The sequence below is a fragment of the Corticium candelabrum genome, chromosome 14, assembly GCF_963422355.1.
Source record: "Corticium candelabrum chromosome 14, ooCorCand1.1, whole genome shotgun sequence".
NCBI lineage: Eukaryota > Metazoa > Porifera > Homoscleromorpha > Homosclerophorida > Plakinidae > Corticium > Corticium candelabrum.
Window position 1 is genome coordinate 6,002,311 of NC_085098.1, and position 24,550 is coordinate 6,026,860.

Here is a 24,550-nt window from a genome sequence, read left to right on the forward strand (position 1 = left end):
TGCCTAAACTAACTTCTAGTCTATCAAAAAGCATCCTAAATCTACTGTGCTCTCTCTCAGTAGTGTAAAATTGTAGACAAAGACTTGTATAGCATGTGCGAATGCTATGCAAGTTATAGTGTGAGTACAGGCCTGGAGTTCATACTAGGCTTTGCACTTGGCCTTGATTAAGTTGTGAATAAACACCGTTTCGTTTCATCAAGTCGCTGTGTATTCCTTGCTCAACAACTTTTCCATTCTGTATCACAACGATGTTGTCTGCAGTGTGAATAGTAGACAAACGATGAGCAATGACGATGCATGTCCGACCCTCTCTAGCTCGATCCAGAGCTTTTTGAACCACCTGTGTAAATTATTAGTATTTTACGACTTGCCAATTATGTAAATCAATTAGTAGTATACCTTCTCACTTTCTGTGTCCAACGCTGATGTGGCTTCATCTAACAGTAAGATCTTGGGATCACGAATGAGGGCACGAGCTATAGCTACTCGTTGCTTTTGACCACCGGATAATTGTGTTCCCTTTTCGCCAACGACAGTATTATATCCATCCGGAAGCGAGGAAATAAATTTATGAATATTTGCTTTTGTAGCAGCTGCCTCTATTTCTTCTTCAGCTACTCGTCTTGAATTATCCCCGTATGCTATATTGTCATGGATACTGCAGGCAAACAGGATTGGCTCTTGACTAACGAGACCAAGCTGAGCACGAAGATGCATTACATTCATATCTTGAATATTGGATCCATCCAAATGCTACAGAGATACAACTACACACAGAGAGAAATTCAGAATGGTACAATTAACACCCACCAGTGTGCCTTCGTTTGGATCGTAAAAGCGTTCAAGCAGTTGCACACATGTACTCTTGCCACAACCACTCGATCCAACCAATGCTACGGTCTGACCTGGCTCAACTTTCATACTCAAATCGTCCAGTACAGTCACATCTGGACGAGTGGGATAACAGAACTTGACTTTCTTAAATGTGATGTGACCAGTTACACTCTGTTAGGCAACACCAAGTTAATAAATCAAACAACCGCAGATTAAGTTATCAATCTACTAGAGTATCTAACAATTCACAACTTACTGGTCGGAGGCCATCCTTGCTTGAGCTATCGATAGATGGCTTAAAGTCAAGAAGATCAAACACACGAGCAGCAGCTAGTCTAGCTTTCGTATAGTCTGGTGCATATATCAGTGAGTCACCCATTACCATTGCACTAAAGACTATTGCTCCGAACACACTGCAGCAAGAATTGTTCAACAATCAACAAATCAACAACACCATGTCTCCTGCACTCACATAAATACTTCTTCCATCGTGTACTTATCACTCTGATGCTCCACTTGCCAACCCCCAAATCGAAACGATCCAGCATATGAAAACAGAAGTACAGCCTGGGATAAGCCCATGAAGAAACCACGAACGTGGGTATGCCGAATTGTTTGCTTGAATGGTCCCTCGAGTAAAACATGGTATTTCTCTAAGAACACGTTTTCATTGCCTAACTGTGCAACTGTTCGAATGTTCTCCACAGCCTCTACCGCCACCTTGCCAGCTTCTTCAAGCATTTTTTTATTTCCATGTGTAAGTCCAGTAACAGTCTTTGCAGAAACGATGCCAGCAATAAGAACCATAGGAAGAAAACTGAGGCTCACTAATGTCATCTCCCAATCGTAATACAACGAAATGCACAGCGCAGCCAGTAAAGCAAAGAAAAGGTTAGCGATTGTACCCAGCTGAGCACCAACACCCTACATGCGACATTGAAGTACAACTTCTGCTACATCTGTTTATATAAAAAATAGTAAAATATTACTCCTTTGACTTCAGATGCATCAGTGGACAAACGAGTGGTCAATGCACCTGTTGAGTGCCTTGGGTTGTCAAAATACTCAATGTCCTACAATGCAAACAGATCAGATTAGTAACTATAAGTAGAATGCATGTTAATTCATGATATAAACAACCTGACGTAAGATAGCACGAAACACCAGTCCTCTCAATCGACCGGTCAGCTCTTCACCAGCAATACCAAGACATGCAGCCTAGTTGAACAGATACATGTATGAAATTATGAAATTAGAGTGCATGTCTACTCTACTACAAACTGCACGACCTTAGAAAACTCTGCCACTCCAGAAGCTATTCCAATGTACAAAAACACGGGAGCCAATGTTGCAATTCTATCTTGCATTATATCGCACGGTTCACCATATACCTGTAACATACAGCCAGTTATAGCTATTACCCAATAAAATGGTAGATAAAATTAACCCTCATAAGTAATGCAAAGAAGATTGACATGACTGGCATTGCCACTCCAGCAACAGCAGCACCCAATACTCCTAACAACAAATACTTCCATTCAGGAGCGTTCATCTTGATCACACGAATAACAGGCGGAGGCAATGGCGGAGGACCATCATCAAGTTCGTCAACGGTTGTGTCTGCATCTTTACTCTATACAGATTGCATTGAAGCGTGTTCATAAAAATTGAAATTAGTAAACGTCTACATTCAAAGGTTCACTTCCAGATGACATGCGAAAATACTTGTGCTGGTGCTGATAGCTTGAAGTCTCATCACGAGAGTGACTTGAAAGTAGTAGGCTGGAACGTACAGAACTTACCTCAGTTTCACCTACAATGAATAAGATTACAAATACAACAAGTACAAACATTGCCTGACTGCTCAACTTGATTCCACAGTGCCATCTCCAACTTGCTGCAACAAAAACTAATTAATGTTATATAAGTAACAATCTAATGTTTTGTTTACTAATTGTTTAAAAATAGATCGACTCGTCCAAATATTGTAGGAACAGCAAAATCCGGAAAGAAATGAATAGGGTCTCACCTGTGCCATGACAAGATCGTAATAGACACCTTCCTTCTCCATTAGTTGTGAATGAGTACCACTCTCCACAACTTGACCATCAACAAGTGCAGTAATAGATGTTGCATTTTGAATAGTTGACAGTCGATGAGCTACCACTATAGTTGTTCTTCCTTCTGCTGCTCTTTCCAGTGCCGACTGCACCATCTTTTCACTTTCTGTGTCAAGAGCTGATGTAGCCTCATCTAGCAGTAGAACCTTGGGATTTCGAACTAAAGCTCTTGCAATAGCAATGCGTTGCTTCTGACCACCAGAAAGTTGAGCACCACGTTCACCAACTAGTGTATTGTATTTCTAGAAGAAAACTGTCAATAGTACTTCTTGAGCAGTCAAGTTGAATGCAGTATAAAGTAGTTGAGACACAAATGGATTAAAAACTGGGTTGTTGTTGCTGTTGTTGTTTTGTTTGTTTTTGTCATCATTTTTGTCATTGTTTCTATCACTATTATATATTATTTTAATAAAAAGTGTATTTGATATAATTAATTAATTAAACTATGTCACAATATAAACTATTCTAAAATATATGTCTGAATGTCCATACACTGTCAATGCTTAAGGTACACACAAGATGTTTAAATAATTTTTTTAGTTTATGTGTAAATTTAATTTTTTACCTGAGGTAGCTTCATGATAAAATCATGAGCATTAGCTTGCTTTGCTGCTTTCTCAATTTCAGCATGAGTGACATCCTCCTTTCCATAGCAAATATTCTCAGCAATCGTTGTTGCAAATAGTACAGGCTCTTGACTGACAACACCGATATGATTCCTCAGCCATCGCACATTAAGACAATTCAAGTCATAACCATCCAGGAAAATCTAACACAATTGGGTACAGTGTACTTGAAAGACAACCAGCAATTCTAAAATCTTTTGCTGCAAATATCTTACGGTTCCTTCTTGTGGAGTATAAAACCTTTGTAACAACTGAATGAGAGTACTTTTTCCACAACCACTTGGACCAACTAGAGCCACTGTTTTGCCAGAGTTAACTTCCAAGCTGACGTCATGCAAGACCTTAGATGAAATCACGAGTAATTAAATTAATTATATGCATTAGTTATATCTATGTAAATAGGCCTGATATGTAGACAACGTACAGTTAATTAATTAAAGTTAAAAGTGCACTTATATAATCTCTACATATTAAATTCCAATGAATAGAGAAGCACTACAGTGCTAAACCCTCGGCTGGTGTATGTCCAAACAAGAGAGGTGGAGCCTTATGATGACATCACGTTCGCTATTGGTCGGTAATGACACCACGTCTCGTCTTTTGGTCGGAATAGCTTCATTTGCATCTGAGTATATACCGTCGTACGTACAGTCGGTCGTCCACTGTTAGCCCGGATATCCGGGCTTCGGATACAACGTACGTACATGTATCCTAAAGGCTTGTCTGTCTAACGCGCGCTAAAGTGTGTAAGCCTAACTGAACACGTGTAGGGTAAGTATCACTATATATACTCTCTGAATGTCAAGAGCTGTGGAGTTTATTGTGTCGTCATTTTCTTTCTAGAGTGTACTTTGCAGTTCCCAGCCAAGGTTACCTGTGAAAGCTACGAGAAGGACCCAATAATCGGCACACGGTCTATACATGATTTACACGTAGTAGTACGTATGCAGTAGTTTAGCTACACACTAGGGCATGCAGCTTTATTATAAAATAATAAACTTAATAAACATAACAAAGTTACAATTGTAGTATTCTGGAATGTTGGAATGTTAGAAAGTTTTCTAGGCATGAAAAGTTGTATTTACACAATGTGCCTACAATGTATGTATAATGTATCTAAAAGACATATGAGGCCATCTTGAGGCCATCTTGATGTTGATGACAATGTATTCTTACCTCGACATCTTGTCTTGCCGGATACGTAAAACGTATGTTCTTGAATTCTATATTGCCTCTAATCAAATTCTCATCAGGTTTCTCTCCTTCATCAGACAATGGATCAATTTCAGATTTCTACACAAGACACTTGCCATAGTATAAAACTAGATATGTTTATTTATATGTATTTTATGCCAACTCTATCCAGAATCTGAAAAACTCTGACTGCAGCACCTCGTGCTGTGTTTACTGCCTCCATGTTTGGAGCAGCCAGACCCAGCGCAAAAGCTCCAATCAAAACTGCAAAGAAAGTCTGACAACATGACAGGAATACATGTTAGCACACTAATCGTGTTAACAAAATATGTGATGCCTCACAGCAATGATGTCTCCACTTGAAGCACCCCCTTTTTCAACAAGATACCCACTAAACCTATACATGTATTCAACTTTACTAGGAGAGTGCCACCAATGTGACCAATGAATTTCACCTACCAGAAGGTGATGCCATAGATGCAGTACAGCATGAAATATTCCGTTGATAACACAGAACCTAACAACACACTTTTCTTTTTTCCTTCTGATTTGGCATGTTCTAATTCTGTTTTGTATCTGAGAAAAACATACGCAGACATATGTAGTTGAGATGAAATTCACACAGACGATAGATTGGAGTGCCTTTCAGCTTCTTTGTCTTCTCCCCCAAATGCAACTACGGTTCTAATGCAGGATATCACCTCTTCAGCCACACTGCCTGCTTTTGCATAAGCTCCTTGTTGTCTGGTTGTGAAGGCTATAGCAAGCTTCATCACAAAACATTACATTTATTGATTGAATGGAAACCTTCTAATGTACTTGCATGAGTAAGCTAGCCTCCCTGGGTTGAGTGTGTTTACAGTAGAGGTGAGTTGTGTACAAATAATGTCTCTGGATGCTAGACTCAACTCAACCAATTGGATGCAAGCTAGAGCACTTGCATCTTTTAGTGTAAACACACCATAAGTCCTTGTTTTTGACTTTGGTCAAGCCAAACTTTTTACGGATTTTGAAAGTGGTAATTGACACTCGTTTGACAGGCCTTCTGCTAGACTCTTACGCTTGTAGGGATGATCTATTTCAACTCCCAGGCCTTTTAGTTTGTTATAGACCAATGTTGACTACAATTGAAAATGAAGTTTCTATATACCGGTATATTGTATGCGTACCATAGAACCAGTTATTTCTGCGATCATGATATTTCTACAAATTCTGCGAAGAAATCACGGAGCACACAAATATGATTCACAGATATTTAGGCCTATCCTCGGAGTTGTAGGCAGTCACTGTGCAGACACGTGTACATGTGTGTACCAGTAACTCTCTTCCTGGTTGAAACGCAGAAATTGATTCGCAGTAATTAAAACTTCTGTCTAGATTCTCAAATCGCTGTAATTTAAGACCACAGAAATAACCGGTTATGGTTATAGGGTAAGTGATGTTGACCGTCTTGGCAGACTATTTTGTGATTAGCACAGCAGCATTGATTGTTTTGGTTAGTCACAATCACTTTATCACTTTGACTTTTGTTTATCTCAAGATGTCAAGTTGTCTAGGGTGGTGGCTTACCTAAGTGAGCATGGTATTCATAATTGTCGCTATAGATACACAAGCTTGTAAAAGTATGATTACCAATGAATTAGGTATTTTTAGATTAGGTATTTTGTATAGGAGAGTTTACCATAGATTTTTCATAAGCATCATGCTAAGCTTCCTTTTGTTTTCATAAACTGTTTCTGATTAAAATTAATCCAACAGGATTTTGAAAAAATTGTTTAAGTTTCAAAACTTGTTGTTAGAGCAATGGATTGCTGAATAAACCACCAAGACACAACAACAGCAATTAATCCAGTCAAAACACACGTGCTGACTATGAATGCTAAACAACACTCACGTTTGCTTCAATCATGGTCACTACTGCAAGAAGAGGAGTTATACCCAATATGACGAGAGTAAGCCTCCATTCGAGATAAAACCCGAGAAGAATCGATCCCACAAAAGTAGACATCCACACAACAAAGCTCCCAATTTTGTCACCAATGCCAGCATAAACTATGTTCATGTCTCTAAACATAAACCAAAATGAATAGTGTATGTTATTCTTTGAGCTCATTCAAGGTCTCACTCTGTCATTTTCGTCGCCAACTCTCCTGTCCTAGTTGTATCAAACCAGCCAATCTCTTGCCTCAAGACGGACCGAAAACATTCCTCTCTCATTCTTCGAGTCTGGCGTTCTGCCGTCCATATGAGCAACGTCACATAGAGGTAGTAGGAAACCCACACTCCAATACCGATGTACGTAAATTGGAGAGCAGCCGTTGTTATCTCGGCCTGTACATCAACTGTACCATTTCCACAGAAGTCTAATCCGATACCGCCGAGAATGCACGGAAGTGCTGCAGTCGAGTTAGTGACGGTCGCGTTTGACATTGACTTGGTGATTTCAAAGCAGAGAAAGGAGTCGATCATGGCTCCGAACACAAGCGACATTCCCGGCCAACTGAGTCCGGCTGCAGCAGCAGATATCAGGCCTGCCGCAATAAGTACAGCATCGAATTTGTCAGCACACCGAAACTGGAAAAATAGAATTAAAACAACAAAAGTGACAGAGCTACAGTAGCGAAGATGTGGCTGAGGCGTGGACATACCAGCTGTAGAACGCCCACTTTTGGCATTGGACCGCCCTCTTTGGGCTCTTCTTCGCTGTTTTTCCTGGGAAAATGTATCATTATATCGTCTTTGCCAGGATGATTGTAGTTGTCTGAGATGTTAATGTATTACTAATTCCGTAATTAATAAAAAAGTCTTAACCTGTTTGAATGGTCAGATGTGGACGTCGCGCGGTAGCCCAGACGATTATTGATCGCCTCGTCGTACGAATTAGTCCGCCTTAGACTCCCTAGGTCGTCTCCGTCGCCTTCTGCTTCTGCCATCGTGCCTCGCCGTCGTTGGGAAATCTTCTGGTTTTGAGGCACATGACTTTGTGACGTCATATATTTGGAGAGACACTCCCACACAAAATGGCGACGGCTAATTCAATTGCACATGATGTGCTAGATACACCCGAATTTCTTCTTGTTTCGGCATGATACCGAACGCACTTACAGACGCCCTTTCATCCCTGCTGGCAGCAGTGTGTGAAGTGCTTTAATCATACAATGGTTGGACATAAATTGGTACTGTACCGTCGTTATCGACACAACACGTCTGCTGATGTGAAATAGAATATGTGCTCTATCTTAATTAATATAATAAATAATACTGAGGTGTATATTTAATTATACGTGACATGTTACTTATTGTACATCACATGCTAAGTAGTTGACGAAGAAAGATGGAAGACGTTCTGTATAATCCGCTAGCTCATTTGCATTTCCTCTTGTTTTTTTTTTATCTACAAACGTTATTTTGCGTACTTGATTATTGTAGGTCTGAAATCGCTGTGAGTGCTATGTTTTGGGACTGACTATCTTGCAACTTCAAGTTTGGTGCCAGGTGCGGGATTTTTAGGTACACTACGTCTACACTCACCTACTGTAGCGTAATTACGCATCCCGGATTTGCACATTGCCTAGCTTTTTCCATCTAAACGCTTGTCTCCGTCTTCTAGCTGGTTTTCCAGACGGCAGTTGATTTACAGATTCTAGCGCATACGTGCATGTAAATAACGCTAAACATAAGTACGAGAGAGAAAAATGACTGGGTGTCTTGAGAGCGCGTGTTGTAGCCGGTATTCGGCTCTAGCTAGAGAGTTAATGTTGATGTTGCATGCATGCATGCATGCATGCATGCAGACCGAGGTCGTGAACTGCTAGACTCGTACCCAGTCCTCCTCGCGTGCGCTCCGTGTTTTGGCACGTGCTTTTTGTTCCACTCGCCAGGAGGACTGGTAACATATTATGTCATGTGACCATTTATTTCATTAGTTTAATTAGAAACCGATCCCGTAAATTGTTGCCACCTGCACTAATAATATGGTGTCGAGTAATTAGTCTCACGAGAGTACTACGCTAAACGTCGCCAGCCAAAACAAAAACACAAAGCTTTACGCTCTTTCTAGGGACTGTTCAGAAACTAGAGTTACAAAGGAGATCGCTTTCGTTGCAACGAGCAAAATGCTCGCTTCATGAACATTTTAGCTTCACTATCAATCGGTAGCGAATGCACCTTGTACGCGCTCCTGTCGTCTGTTAGCTACCATTTGCTTCGTACTGAGCAGCTAGAGACATCTCTGTCAATTCCGGCTGGAGAAGACGTCGTTGTCATGATGTCCACAGCGGAGAGCACTAATGAGTTTGCACCTTGCGTGACGACAACTATTGCTAATAACTGTCTAATAGTCAAGGTAATTGCGACTCAATAGGATCCTACGCGTGCCCTTGTAACAACATTTTTTCGTCTCGCGTTGCAGTTTTGACCAATCAATGCACCGAAAACCTACCACGTGAAGAACTAGTTCTTCACGTGACATAATATGTTACCAGTCCTCCCTGGCGAGTGGAACAAAAAGCACGTGCCAAACACGTGGAGCGCGCGCGAGGAGGAGGACTGGGTACGAGTCTAGTGAACTGCATGAGATTGCATTGTCACACGGTCACTGTGACACGCTAGCTTCTGGAGGTCTCAGTGGAAGTCGTAGCTGACTAGATTGATGTACGTACTGTACGCAAGCTTCGCTAAGAGTGCATTTACGAAATAAGCTCTAACAAGACTGTTTTTACGCTAGCACTGTCTGCAGTGCTAGCATTGATCGACGCAATACGTGAAGTCCATTCCCGAATAGGAGGATACGTGGTGAAAACCCGTATCTCCTGAAGCAGAGGTCCTAGCGAGTTGATTCCCACGTCATTGGAAAGCTCACAAGGAGGAGGTTCCAGATCAGTTAATGAATACGCTGATTGGTGCTTTATTACAACACAATTACTAACTTTCTGTATAATATGACACGCGCTTGGCCCTGCCCTACTCTGCTATTAGACCAGGTGTCAGATAACTTCAAAGTCACCGCTATGCTCCCACTACTTGAAAGCTGACGCGGACGTACTTTGAACTATGGATTGATAAAGTAAAATAGCTGTAGCTAGCAAGCTCATGTAGTTGAGGCATTGGTTGAACCTTTGAATGTAAGTTCCTTTTATTCCACTAACAATAATTAGCTACGCCCATCTGTGCTCTTCAATTCCTATCTACTAACCACAGTGCCCACAAGTCCCTATTCGGGAATGGACTTTAGTTACGGTGCCAAAATATTTAATTAATAATTAGGGCCTTTGCAGCGAATACGTAGTTTATTGCGATTGCGAGCAAGCGACTTGTAGGTATACATGTATCTATATTCTGACTCTAACAGCGGTGCACTTGCGTGCCAACTAGAAATTTAGTGTGTGTCCGTCTCCGTTCGTTCTTTGGTTTACCCATTTCTGCGCCACTTTCCCCGAACGAAACTCGATAAATTGAACTGTTTTTAAGTGAATACAGACGTTAATTTACGTTATGAACACGAGCAGTTGTTCGAATTTGATGGAAGCAATTAAATTGACAGTTGAGTTGTGTGAAGTCACTCTACTGTACAAATGTCTCGCGTAGCCGGACCCTTCCCGCCGTGTCATACTACATTCTGTACTTAGTAACCTCCATCATCATACTCAATCTTTTCTTCAACATAATCTTTCTCTACCAAACATGTAACCATTGTCTGTTGCAACGCAAATAACTAACAGGTCTTATCTATGATCTTATTCTGTACTTAGTAACCTCCATCATCATACTCAATCTTTTCTTCAACATAATCTTTCTCTACCAAACATGTAACCATTGTCTGTTGCAACGCAAATAACTAACAGGTCTTATCTATGATCTTATTCTGTACTTAGTAACCTCCATCATCATACTCAATCTTTTCTCCAACATAATCTTTCAATACTTACCAAACATGTAAGTATTGCCTGTTGCAACGCAAATAACTAACAGATCTTATCTATTATCTATTACTTTATATACTACATAAAGTCAACTCTTTAGATATCCTAGAGTAGGCGACTTTACATGACGTTGTGGACTTGAGCTTGGTTAAGATTGTAGTAAATGCCTTTCAGTTTCATCAAATCGCCATGCTTTCCGTCCTCCACTACTTTTCCATTCTGGAATACAAGGATCTTGTCAGCGGTATGAATAGTCGACAAACGATGAGCGATGACCAAACACGTGCGCCCTTCTCTCGCTTGATCTAAAGCCTCTTGAACAATCTGGAATTTAGACACAATTAATCATTGCCAAAGTCTCAACAACATAGATACTCCATATGGCACCTTTTCACTCTCAGTGTCTAATGCCGAGGTAGCTTCATCCAACAGCAATATCTTGGGATTTCGGAGTAGAGCACGAGCAATGGCCACACGTTGCTTTTGACCACCAGATAATTGGGCTCCCTTCTCACCAACCATAGTGTCATATCCATCGGGCAGTGCTTCGATAAACTTGTGAATGTTGGCATCAATGGCAGCTGCTTCGATCTCTTCCAGAGATACTTCACGAGAATTGTCACCATAAGCAATATTGTCACGAATGCTGCAAGCAAATAGTACTGGCTCCTGACTGACCAAACCGAATTGAGAACGCAGATGTGGAACATTGATGTCTTTAATATCGTGACCACTGAGATCCTAACAGCAACAACAAACACCTCAAGTCAAACACTCCTTTGTATAACAGGTAGGGATACTCGACATACTACAGAGCCATCTTTGGTATCGTAGAAACGTTCGAGTAGCTGGATGCACGTGCTCTTGCCACAACCACTTGCTCCAACTAAAGCAACCGTCTGACCCGGCTCGACTGTTAGATCCAGTCCATTCAAGATCGTTACATTGGGTCGAGTCGGGTAGCTAAAGTGGACACTCTTGAATGCAACATGACCGTCTACCATCTGTCGCCAACGAAGAAGACGGTAGCATACAGAAACGAAGAGACATAGTGCAGTTACCTACAGGTTTCTGACCCTTCTTGCTCGAGCTGTCGATTGCGGGTTCGGTGTCCAACAGGTCGAACACACGAGCAGCGGCCGTCATCGCTTTGCTGTAATCGGGAGCAAACGACAGTGCTTGACCAACCGAGAAAGCCCCAAACACGATAGCTCCAAACACACTAGCACAAGAAACTAATTCATCCGTGTATGACAACTCGTGACTGACAGCTTACATAAAGACGTCTTCCATAGTATATTTCGAAGACTGATTCTCGACTTGCCACCCTCCAAATCGAAACGATCCAGCATAGGCAAAAAACAAAATGGAGTTTGCCAGACCATAGAAAAACCCTCGGATGTGGGCATGGCGAATGGCCAGCTTGAATGGACCTTCCAGACATTCGTGGTACTTCTGCCAGAATGTCTCCTCTTGTGTCAGTTGAGCTACGGTCCTGATGTTCTCTACGGCTTCGACGGCTACTGTGCCGGCCTCTTCGACGAGCTCCTTGTTTTTTGCCGTGTGTCCGGCAAGCGATTTCATTTGGAAGGCACCAGCAGCAATGAGTAGAGGAATGAAAGCGAGGCTCACGAGTGTCATTTCCCAATCGTAATACAGAGAAACTCCCATTGCTGCAACAAGAGTGGATAAAAGCTGAATGACGGCACCGATCCGAAGTCCGACAGCCTGAATACAGAAACATCTGTGTAAGTGTATGGTAACTGAAGAAATGTGCAGTCGCTTGCTACCCCTTTTACTTCTGATGCATCGGCAGCGAGACGAGTGGTTAAAGCTCCGGTACTTCGTCGTGGATCATCAAACCAGCCGATATCCTACAAGGAGTGCAGTGTATGTCAACTGCATTTGCAATAATTCCATGAAGCCTCTAGGCCGCGAGTAAATGTGTGTCGGGTACAGTACACACAACACACACACACACACACACACACACACACACACACACACACACACACACACACACGAGTTCAATCGTTCATACCTCTCGTATCAACAGATCTGCTACCTCATACCCATACCACAACCCAACATACATACAGAGTCACTAACCTGTCTCAACATTGCACGAAATGTAAGCCGCCTCAATCGAGCTGTCAATGCCTCACCAGAAATGCCAAGAAAGAACGCCTAAAGCAAAGTCCTTAGGCTATTACACGACTCATACATTTGTGTGAGTCATACTCACTTTGGAAAATTCAAAAAGTCCAGAAGCTAACCCAATGTAGACAAATACAGGTGCCCATTCGGAAACACCATCTTCCATCTCGTCACAAGGTTCGCCAAATATCTAAACCAGACGGTCGCACATAAGCACACCAAACCACTGTGATATCTAAACCGTTCAAGTCGCACCCTCAAGAGCTTCGAAAAGACAATCGAAAATACTGGCATGATGACTCCAGCTCCGGCTGCACCCACTAGTCCTAGTAAAATCAGTTTCCACTCGGGAGCATTCATCTTTGCTATACGGATCACAGAGGGAGCGGGTGGTGGTGGTCCTTCATCGATTATTTCCTTGTCAACGTCTCGTATCTTAACCACAACAGAATAACCGAGTAGTCAGTCTCGGTAACAATCAATTACGAGTGACGTGTTTCTTACAGAGGCTCCTCCACCCGAATACTGACGATGATAAGCTGACGTTTGACGACCGTAAACGCCACTCTCGCTCGACACTTGACTAGTAAATTGACCACGACGCAAAGACGACTGTCGCCCGTGTTGCGATCCCGAACGTATCGACTGACTAAATCTACCGAGTACCGATTTGGTAGCTGATGTCGGAGACATGGGACCTATATAGACATTGTGACTTAATTGATTAAATAAATAATAAATTTTGTCATACCTAGTGATGGGTTATCCTCACCAACTTGCTGAAAAAAGATACAAAGGGTGATACAAACGTTATTCTAATGACTCTGGCTAACTCGCTTCGCACCTGTGCCATAACCAGTTCGTAATAGACATCTTTCTTTTCCATCAGTTCCGAATGTGTTCCCTTCTCGACCACTTCCCCGCTCACGATCGAAGCGATCGACGTCGAGTTCTGTATCGTCGACAGACGGTGAGCAATGACGATCGTCGTTCGTCCTTGTTGTGCTTTGTCGAGTGCAGACTGTACCACCCGCTCGCTTTCCGTGTCTAACGCCGATGTGGCCTCGTCCAACAAAAGAATCTTTGGATTTCGAACTAGAGCTCGTGCGATAGCGACACGCTGCTTTTGACCGCCAGACAGTTGAGCGCCACGTTCGCCAACCAGAGTGTTATATTTCTAAATTATTAACAGTTTCAATGAACACTCGACGTAAGCATAGCATAAACGAATACTAGTGCAGTTGTGTAACTCTGTCTACTGTTGCATATTTGTTTTATTTATTTATCTCTTGTTTGTAAGAAAGACTGCATGGAAACAGACAGTTTCTGCAGGTATAAATAATTTTTACCTTAGGGCCGTCCGTAATTTTCGTATTTTTTATAAATCCAGATTCGGGACAAATACTACTAGTAGTCTGAAGGTGACAAGGATATGATGATGTCATAGAATTTTGTATTTTTAAGAATTCAGATTTAGGGCTTACCCACCCACCTGTTCGTCCCGAATCCGGATTTATTAAAAAAAATAGGAAAATAGGTAACAGTAACTAGCTACTACACGTAGACTAGCCAGTCACCGAGTCACACTATCTGCCACAAGCCAGTTACAGACGATACGTTAGATGCTGATAGTTTTTCCAACACCATTCACGAATCGAATTGCCATATTCTGATAGAAAGCTGCCGGTGAAGGTAAGAAACTGCGATGCTACTGTTGCGCTAGTGAGTGCATAGTGTTGTTCTTTCGGCTATCAGTCTGAATATAAATAAATAAATATCAATAAATAGAAATAGAAATATTAATAAATATTGTGGACCCGTTCCTTGCACAGGCCGTCTTTAATAGCAGGTAAAGAGTTCAACTATATCTGCGTGACCTCTACCTCATTACTCACTTCTGAGTTCACACTTATAGGGAACAGACAGTACACATCAGGCACTTTCTGCATCGTCGCTCTGGTTGTCCCTGCATGATTATTGCCCATAAAATATATCTGGAGGAACTGTGGCTGCAAGAGGTCGCATGGCCACGATTCAATTGACCCATCTTTAGAATGAAAAACCTTAACATCTAGTCAGTATGTTCCAGTCTAGTCTAGTCACTGAACAAGATACATTAATTGATTGATTGTAAACAGTCATTATCGTTTGTTGTTCGGCATGTTCTCGTCTTATTCTTAGAGCTCGAAATAGTCATGACTACTGGACTATACTAACACGGTTGTCTAGACTACTGATTGTAGGCCACTTTGTATTAAGTTTGTAATACAATGTCTGACATTTTATTACTTAAAAAATATTGCTTGAGCTTGTGTCTTTAGAACTACTTGGACATGTTTGCAAGTGGACTTAGGCCATGTCGACTTGATTTGTTGTTTCACAGGCCACCTGTAGGCTGTTTTACGGTCGGTCAGTCGGCTTGTAAAAACAAGAAACAGAACCACCCATGTAAATTCTATGTGACACATGAATCATGCACAAATTTGGGGACGAAACAAACATTTACCATCTTAAACAAGTATTAGCAGCTGTAGACATACAATAAACGTTTTCTCAGCAAGTCGCCAAACAAAGCTTCACGACATTGTGCAACACTAAAACCTTCCCACTCTGTTTGATAGTGACAGTTGACCAAGGGAACACAGAAGAAGCCATGTGCTTGACAAATACCTAAGCCACGTGACTCAATAACATAATCTTCATTTTTTGTTGGCAACAAGATCCTAGGTCAGTCGGGCCCATGCAACAACAATCAAGTTGACGTGGCCTTAGCCTAAAGCGTTGCTAAAGCCTGGTTCATACACCATCCATATGTTTGTCTCTTTCTGGTAAACTGTTTAAGAATATACTCAGTTTCAAGACTCTAAATTACCGGTAGGAAACATGTTTTACGTTAAACCATTTAGAGAGAAACGAGTGAGTAGAGACGGTCTGGCATTACTCCATTTCTTATGTTCGTTTGTCGACTTACAATGTCAAGTATGGTACATACCTGTGGCAGTTTCATAATGAAATCGTGCGCATTGGCTTGCTTTGCAGCTTCTTGTATCTGTTGGTCTGTGACGTTGTCGCTCCCGTATCGAATGTTCTCGGCAATCGATGTCGCAAAGAGGACCGGCTCCTGACTTACAACCCCAATGTGTTTCCTCAGCCAGTGAACGTTGAGGGTCGACACATTGTGACTATCCAATAGAACCTACAGCAACAAACCAATTATCCTACGACTGTACATTTCAACAACCCATTGATATCGACTGACTTCTCCTTTTATTGGATTGTAGAACCGCTGCAGCAACTGGATGACAGTGCTTTTGCCACATCCACTGGGACCAACAAGTGCAACCGACTCTCCCTGATTGACTTTCAAGTTGAGGTTCCTCATGATCTGTAGGAAATAACATATGCAATTACAAATACACACACAAACACACACACACACACACACACACACACACACACACACACACACAGAATCCTGTTGCATTTCTAAACAAGACACAGTCAAGTAGGTACCTTCTTGCTAGTTCTATCCTACTCATACCGAGAAACATCGTTGGAGCTAGCCTTAGTAAGAACACATGGAAAAAGAATGATCTCTACTCTAGTCCACCGCAATGTATTGTCAGCATACAGTAAAGCTGCTGCGTAGGTTGTCTACTATCTCACTCTATTGCAACAGATTCGTACAAATGAGCTCATAGCACAACACTGTACTCTAAGCACGTGAGTGACATGACACCACAAAGCAAATCTTAGATCGGCTTAATCAAAACAATAAATTTTCTGTGCATAGTCATATGCATTTAACAGCAAACCTTGATACCGATCTCAAGTTGGACATGGCCAACAAACACCTCAGATTTAACAAAAAGATTTTTACACAGGGCAGAGGTATCATAATTCTCTGTGTACTGTACTAGCTTCAATTGTGCATGTGCATACACCAACATTTGTCCTTTTTTTTCAGGAAAACGATGTCAAAGTTAGAAGAAACTTTTCTAGACATCAATCTAGACAGTGAAAACATCAAAAACAAACACTCACTACTCCTATACAGTAGAACCTCGCTAATCTGAATTACCATGCATTAAGCGCCCTGCCTCACCAATCCAGATTATAATAGGAATTTCAAGCAGCTCAGCCTGATCCGGTTCAAGGGTTTTTCTAGTTTTCAGCAATTGTGCATATCTGACTATTTTAAATCCTAACTGTCACAGTATTTAAAGTATGTAGTCGTTGCAGTTGTGTCGTTTACCACAAACATGACATGTGGCGACATAAGCGTAAATGCACCAGTTGGTGTCTGAGGTGAGGTCTAGATCTCCAAGGCTACGAATTGTTTAATCCGAACAACTTCACTCATCCAAACAGGGCTTGGCATGGGGCTGTTGGGATTAGCGAGGTTCAACTGTATCAGCATACAGTAACTCCACTGAGTACTCAGTAGGTCGTCTATCATCTCACCGCAGCAAATTCATGTAAATGAGCTCATTCCACTACACGACTCTAAGCATGTGAGCAACATGACACCACAACACAAACCAGCAGAGCAAACGGCTTAATTAAACAATAAATTTTCTGTTGCATTTAACATGATTTTTGACACAGAGCAGAGCAGGGGCATAGCAAAAGGTTAGACCGGTCCACCCAGTTTTGGGAAAATGGACTTTGGTGAGCAGATGATTAGTGTAACTTCTGGTTTAGACATATAGACGATTAAATATATCATTTATTAATTTAATTATTTGGAGTATCTGTAGTATGCGGCAGGCTTAGCTACTGGAATAGATCAAAGTTACATGCAAGTATGGATGCCCTCAAACTCCATGTTTTAGCAAGCGTAAACCACGTCCTTTAGTGCGCATTAAACCACGCTCTTTAGCACTAGTTAGGCCCAACCACTTTACATGTGCTTGCTACATCCCTGCAGAGGTATCATAATTCTCTGTGTACTGTACTAGCTTCAATCATGCGTATACCAATGTTTGTCCGTTTTTTTAGGTAAAATGTCAAAGTCAGAAGAAACTTTTTTAGACATCAACTTTAAACAGTAAAAACATCAGAAACATTCACTGTGCTCTTATATACGTTTTCAGCCGTCAACTGTAGTGAGATTACACACTTTACATTACCTCAACATCCGGCCTTGCGGGATAGTAGAATTGAATGTCCTTGAACTCAATATTTCCCTTCACCGTGTCTTCATCCGGCTTCTTGCCTTCATCGGACAAAGGATCGATCTCAGACTTCTAACAATAACAACAAGCACGAAAATGCCGAGTGCCGTCGACAGTAGATAGACATGCAAGTCAAATGTAACAGACCCTGTCCTGAATCTCAAACACTCGGACAGCGGCACCACGAGCTTCGCTGATTGCCTCGGCATTGGGAGCGACGTTGCCGAGCGAGAACGCTCCGAGAATAACGGCAAAGAATGTCTGCAAGAAGACCAAACATTCGCTACCAATGCAAGTCCTTCTAAACTCAATTTATAACAAAAAGTACAATTTCAGACTTAAACGTGTAATGGCAATAGAGTCCCCATATTATCTCTTGTACACATGCATACCCTACAGCTCCTAATGTTTTTCAAGACTCCAAAATAATTTTGAATTATTACGAATCAAAATTTTTAGGTCTTGATGTGCAATATTAGTAATATTTTTTGATTTAATTATTTGTTTATTTATTCTTTCAAACTGATTCAATTCTCTAAACATTTCTAGTTGGCATCTTGAGCTGCCCACTTCAGCCCAGTTCACAGTACACTAGCACGAGCGTCCTGCAAGTGTCAGCGTCACGCCGCGAACATGTCAGTGTCCCTGACGTTCATTCACATGATGCCCGCCTAGCGTCCACGACACTGGAATAGAGAAAAGTTCTAATCAAGCATCTTAGCTGGAAGTGACCCAGCGTCCGATGACGTCACGTGCTCATTTTCAACCAATCAAGAGTCAGTCAGAGCAACTGGACGTATTCGGGACTCTCTATTCGTTCACATGGCATCAATGGAAGTTTCATTGAGTGTGTGTGTGTGTGGTTTCCCTGCGTTTGGCAAGTCTAGTCAAAGGACTACAAGAACCTAAGGATGAAAGAAACGCTTGACACTACGGCGCAGCAGCAACAAAGCAAAACATCGTCGTCCACATCTGTTGCGAGTACATTGTACACACGTGGTTACTTTACAGCGTCAGACCACTGTCACAGTGTGTTCTTTGTGCAATGGACGCTCGTCAGACGCAATCCTGTGAATGGTACAGCGCCAGCATCTTTGCTGACGCTTGTGTGAGCGTCCTTGTCAGCGTCCAGGACACTCGCAGGATGCAGTGCCAACGTCGTACTGTGAACCAGGCTTCCTTCCATCTAGCAATCATTTTTGACAATGTTTCATGTGCACATGCAAAAACCGAAAGCCTGGACAACCGACAATTTTTGAGACCAAAATTTATTTTTCTGTTATGCTATTAGTTTTTTAAGGCAAAATTTTTGAAAAGATTATTACTCGAAAAACATTAGGAGCAGTACAGTAGTTGGAGTAGAAAATGTCAATTAATTAGAAATGTATACAAAAACACTCGAGATTTTGCAATAAATATGGCAAGCAAGTGTATGGTATCCACAGCGTTGGTTGACAGGAGATTTTACAAAAATATATTTTTAAATTAATTAATGGTTCGGTCAACATCAACAAAAGATACATTTACATATAATATATTTTACATATAATATATTTTACATATAATATATCTTACACATTAATCAATTATTTAAATGAAACTCTACTGTAACTTACTGTCATAACATCTCCAGCAGACGCGTCCTTGTCTCTGATCAGATAGCCGCTAAACCTGCAGATATCGAGAGTTCACTAGCCTCTCACCTATTGATATTACTTAGACCTCAACTTGCTTACCAAAATGCTAGAGCATAGATACAAAATATGATAAGCCATGTCGAACCCAACACGAGACCCGAAGACAAACTCTTCTTCTTCCCGACTGATGTCGCCTGGTCCACTTCCACTTGATATCTGATGATCACATGACAACGATATCGTAAATATATTTAAACACGCTGTTGTTATCTTTCTTGCCTACGAGTTTCTTTTTCCTCGCCACCGAACGCAACGACTGTCCTCATACATGATATGACTTCTTCGGCAACGCTGCCCGCTTTGGCATATGCCTTCTGTTCTTTTGTAGTGAATGATGCTATAAGCTGTAAACAACAAACATGAAAACGGCAATGCCGCTGTTATTATGACGTCGTTCGATGTGCAACACAGAAGTCAACCTTTGCGACGAACCCAGCCAGAGTGGCCAATATTGGAGTCACTCCTAGTATGACCAACGCTAGCCTCCACTCAATGACTAGACCGACAACGATCCCTCCGATGAAGGTGGAAGTCCATTGAACAGTGGCACCGAGTTTGTCACCGATACCATTGTATACCTTTGTTAGATCACTACAACAGACGAAATGTCAATGATACACCACACACTGTAAAATAATAAAATAAAAAACCGTACTCTGTTAATCGTGTGGCCAGCTCACCCGGATCGCTCGTGTCAAACCATCCGATTTCCTGTCTCATAATGGCACGAAAGAATGCCTCTCGCATACGACGCGTCTGACGTTCCGCCGACCAGATCAGCAGCATGACGTACAAATACATCGTGACCCACGCACCGGCACCAACAATCGAAAATCGAACCGCAGCAATGTGTATATCATCCTGAATATCTATTGCTCCGCATGTTGCGACAATACACGACGGCGAGGAATTTGTGAGGTTGGCCGCTGCGTTGTTTGCAGCAACGGCAAAGCAGAGAAACGAGTCCAGCATTGCACCAAACACGAGAGCAAGGCCCGGCCAAGACATGCCCGACGCAGCGGCACAAAGTAATCCCAGTATAGTGAGCAAAACGTCCTTCTTATCCGCAAAGCGAAACTGGAAACACAAAGTCGTTGTGTTACTTGCTGCACACAGAAATCGGTGACTACTAGCTTTATCATACAAAAATGTAAATACCGTATTTCCTCACATAGTAACCCGTGGGTTGCTATTTTTTCAAACTGATCAGAACCACGGGTTACTATTTACGCAGGATTACCAATCCAGTACGAGTTACTATTTTTCAATGTCTGCTATCGTGGTCCAAGTTGAAGAGATATGCAAGAGGAACAACACTCTTGACGCATACGAAACTGTCAATACTTGTAACCACTCAATCATTTTCATTTTCCTCCAGATCCGCTCTCGGCATCCAAACACCTCCTTCTGTTTGTCAGAATTCTTTATCTACTGGCAGAGGTTTTACCTGTCGATCATATACTTTGCCACCACAGTTGTTATCAATGATATGCGAGTTCCCTCCACAACCCTCAATTTTTTGGCAATCAAAAACCATCTTTCTCTAATTGACTACGGGTTACTACTTTTCAAACTGGTTAGATCCACAGGTTACTATTTTTTCAAACTGATTAGATCCATGGGTTACTATTTTTCAAACTGGTTAGATCCACACAGTGTTCTAGCCAGGATTTTTTGCCAGCCGTCGTTATGATGTCATTAAATATAATGACATCATCAAATGTTTGATGTTGACATATTTGGTAATAACATCATAAAACTACCTTTCTGTTCCCTACTTGTATTAGAGTCAGATGCATGTATATTAGTAGGAGTAGATAACCTATGTTCCACAGATGAGACAAAATATATGATAGACATAAACCACAATTTCAAAAAGAAGTGCGGTTAGCTAACTAAAAGAGTAGGGGTGTACAATACATGAGATTGAAGATAAACAGCAATTAGTAGAACACCCTGCTGCAACCACAGTCTCATTAGCACTTCTTTGTGTGAAAGGTCAACAAGAATTCACCTCAACTAAATACCAACAAGGAGACTGTGCACTCTCTAAATTACCAGATGACATGAGAATATGTATTGTTCTGTAGCAACTTTGGGACCATCAAGACCACTAACGTCTTTAGCTAGATCCATGCTCCCACACTATAAGCATGCTACAGCTTTTCAATATTGTTCCCAACCATCAATAATTGCTGTTTCCCCTCCCCAAACGTCCCTTCCTTATTCCAAATGACAGTACTGACGGTACTGGCGAGAACACTGCCAATGGTTACTATTTTTTTCAAACTAAGAAGATCCATGGGTTATTATTTTTCAAACTAATTAGATCCACAGGCTACTATTCTTTCAAACTGATTAGATCCATGGGTACCTATTTGAGCAGGGTTACTAATCAAACACAGGTTACTATTCGTGGAAATATGGTACACTGTACCAGCAAATGTCATTTCGGAGCAAAATGGTACAAACAGAATGTAACAAATCTCCTTACTCCTTTCTATTTAATGTAAGTAGAGCAAACCATGTAGGTCAGTGGGTGGTAATTGAGCCATTCATTTTTTGCATTAAAATATTCGTGTTTCTAATTTAGTCATTCTAATTTTTATTTTTATTTTTATAATTTAATTTCTAAAATAGACAGATATTTTAAATGCTCATAATTTCTAAAATTTTACCAAAAAATACAATGCAAAAATTGAATGGCCCAACTACCCACTAACTCAGTTGCTCTGAAGGTTACAAGAAATAACCTAAAAATAGAATGATATTTATGAAACAAAGACTAGCCTCGAAATTTCCAGACCAGAGAGCTCTAGTCTGGACCAAGTCGATACTGAAATGATTTCGAAAGTGCTTATCAAAAGTGATGCTAAATGGTAGTCTATATGGTAGAATCGTTTACCTAGATCAACATATCATTTATAAATGTCATGAGATCTCACAAACAAAGAAGAGACATCTGCCGTGTTCGCGGTGATATCTTGGTGGACGGCATGAAACAACGACTCTTTAATTCTTCAGCAGACCGCTAGCTAGTCTAACCGCTCCACTGGTGAGACTGTACAGCTCGACCAGTTGTCAAAGGTGATGGTCTAGCGATGTTGCTGTGCATGTCCCGTCACCTCAAGCTTGAAAATATCAAAGAACTGAAGCTGAAACTAAAACTAAGATGTGTGCATGCACCAGAGTCTTCATCATGGCTCTGGCGTGCACTTAGCATAACCAATTACTGCTAAACCAATCACAATTTACAACCAACATTCTGGTTGTAAGGAGCTGATTGGCTTAGAAGGCTATTTCCAAAATCATTTTAGTATGGACTTGGTCTAGAGTAGAGTTCGCGCGCTCTCTAGTCTGGAGGCTAAACAAAGACATACTTGGTTGGCAGTTGCTCAGAAATATATAAAAGAAGGGTGAGTTCAAAGCTGTAATTGTGGTGACAAGTAGTCTCAACACAGCAAAGTCTAAGAAGTCAAACCAGTAGATGATATGCCCTCATACACTTGATTTCATTCGACTGCAGCTGCACCACCCCAGCTGCTGTGCCACCTGCTTGGTCATTCAACAGTCGATTATACTGCATACTGAAACTGTGAGATGAAGTGAGAAAAACCGCTCTGCATGGACGAAAGTCAGGATGAGAGGTATTTTTAGGTTTGTGATGCTAATGTTGCCCGTGGTTGTAAACGTGTAACCAAAACAGTTGCCCATAAACATGCCGATAAAGACTTGTTGGGACACTGGTAGTTACTTGTAAAAATGTTATCAATGAAGCTTAGCCGGTTGACGTGGTCTAGAGTTCTAGGCAAAGCTCAGTACCACAAGACGTGACTGAGGCAGTAGATACACTGTAGCAATGCAAGTGCAGTGTCTGGACCTCACCAGCTCTAGCATCGACACTTTACGTTCCTCCTCCTTCTCTCCACTGCAATAAGAGCCGAAATTAGTGCAACAGGCGACATATGAAACGTGTCTAGCAACGTACTTCTCCTCGGCATGTTTGTGGCTCAAATGTTTCTTGTCAGAATGACCGACTGCTTGGTCGTAAGACTTGTGAACAGGACTCTTGGTGTTTAGACCGTCTTTAGCCTCGCTAGCCTTCATTTGCACAGTCCACTGCACAAACTTGAAAGTAACGACGACGACTAGACTTGACCTTTATACACACTAGCAGACGACTCCGCCGGTAGCCACGCATGCGTGTATCTTGTCGTATGATGTCACTTTTGCAGCGCTCGCTCATGACTCATTGGTTAGAATGGCAATTTCCGTTGACGCACGAACCTAGTGTCAGGTGACGCGTTCGCCGTTCTAAATCTGTACTTAGATAGCTGTCAAACCACGATTCCCGTAAACAACAGAATGCGCCGAATCATCGTACGTCATGCGCAAGAAGGATCGAAATGCAGTACATTCTAGTGTCAACAACATTTGTATGCTCCTGCTACTACATGCACAGTCCAGAGTTGCAATACCTAGACCACCTTAGCTGATGGCGCATGCACAAAGAGAAAGTCGGTACCCCGGTGTGCACGTAGAGTGTAGAGCTAGTAAAACAAGGCAAACTGTAAGTCAAAACCGACTTCTAGTAGCTATAAGTGTAAGCAAAATTTCGAGTTCCAACCTAATATTAGTTGTGTTAACTAATTAGACAGATTAGAATTCGAACAGTGCTGAGGACATCTTCAAGCTGCTTGTATAGTTATTTATTAATCTAGTTTGTCTAGCTAGGCCGGCAAAGAGCATTAGTGTTGATTGACTCCATAGATGTAGATTGCCGGTTGCATCAGCTAGATGTTGTCATCCAAATCCATACAA

The 24,550-nt window shown here is 41.5% G+C and overlaps 1 protein-coding gene across 1 annotated transcript; it reads right to left on the bottom strand.

Moving 5' to 3' along the window:
- Positions 1-23,938, bottom strand: LOC134190379 (uncharacterized). Its single transcript, XM_062658831.1, has 46 exons — positions 23,718-23,938; positions 23,615-23,657; positions 20,385-20,806; positions 20,149-20,320; positions 19,949-20,073; positions 19,769-19,885; positions 19,649-19,703; positions 18,180-18,293; positions 17,988-18,104; positions 16,115-16,240; positions 15,848-16,051; positions 13,700-14,032; positions 13,607-13,634; positions 13,360-13,553; positions 13,111-13,290; positions 12,944-13,045; positions 12,808-12,885; positions 12,489-12,572; positions 11,975-12,426; positions 11,764-11,920; positions 11,508-11,702; positions 11,086-11,439; positions 10,823-11,022; positions 7,589-7,807; positions 7,426-7,489; positions 6,903-7,351; positions 6,672-6,843; positions 5,420-5,544; positions 5,237-5,353; positions 5,120-5,174; positions 4,941-5,054; positions 4,760-4,876; positions 3,799-3,924; positions 3,523-3,726; positions 2,867-3,199; positions 2,707-2,746; positions 2,526-2,650; positions 2,285-2,470; positions 2,127-2,228; positions 1,978-2,055; positions 1,827-1,910; positions 1,310-1,761; positions 1,094-1,250; positions 814-1,008; positions 403-756; positions 1-343 (listed from the first exon to the last, which is right to left on the bottom strand). Exons 1-46 carry the CDS (start codon positions 23,834-23,836, stop codon positions 140-142), a joined length of 8,043 nt encoding a protein of 2,680 aa, XP_062514815.1. The 5' UTR covers positions 23,837-23,938; the 3' UTR covers positions 1-139.
- Between the last annotated feature and the right edge of the window lie 612 nt (positions 23,939-24,550).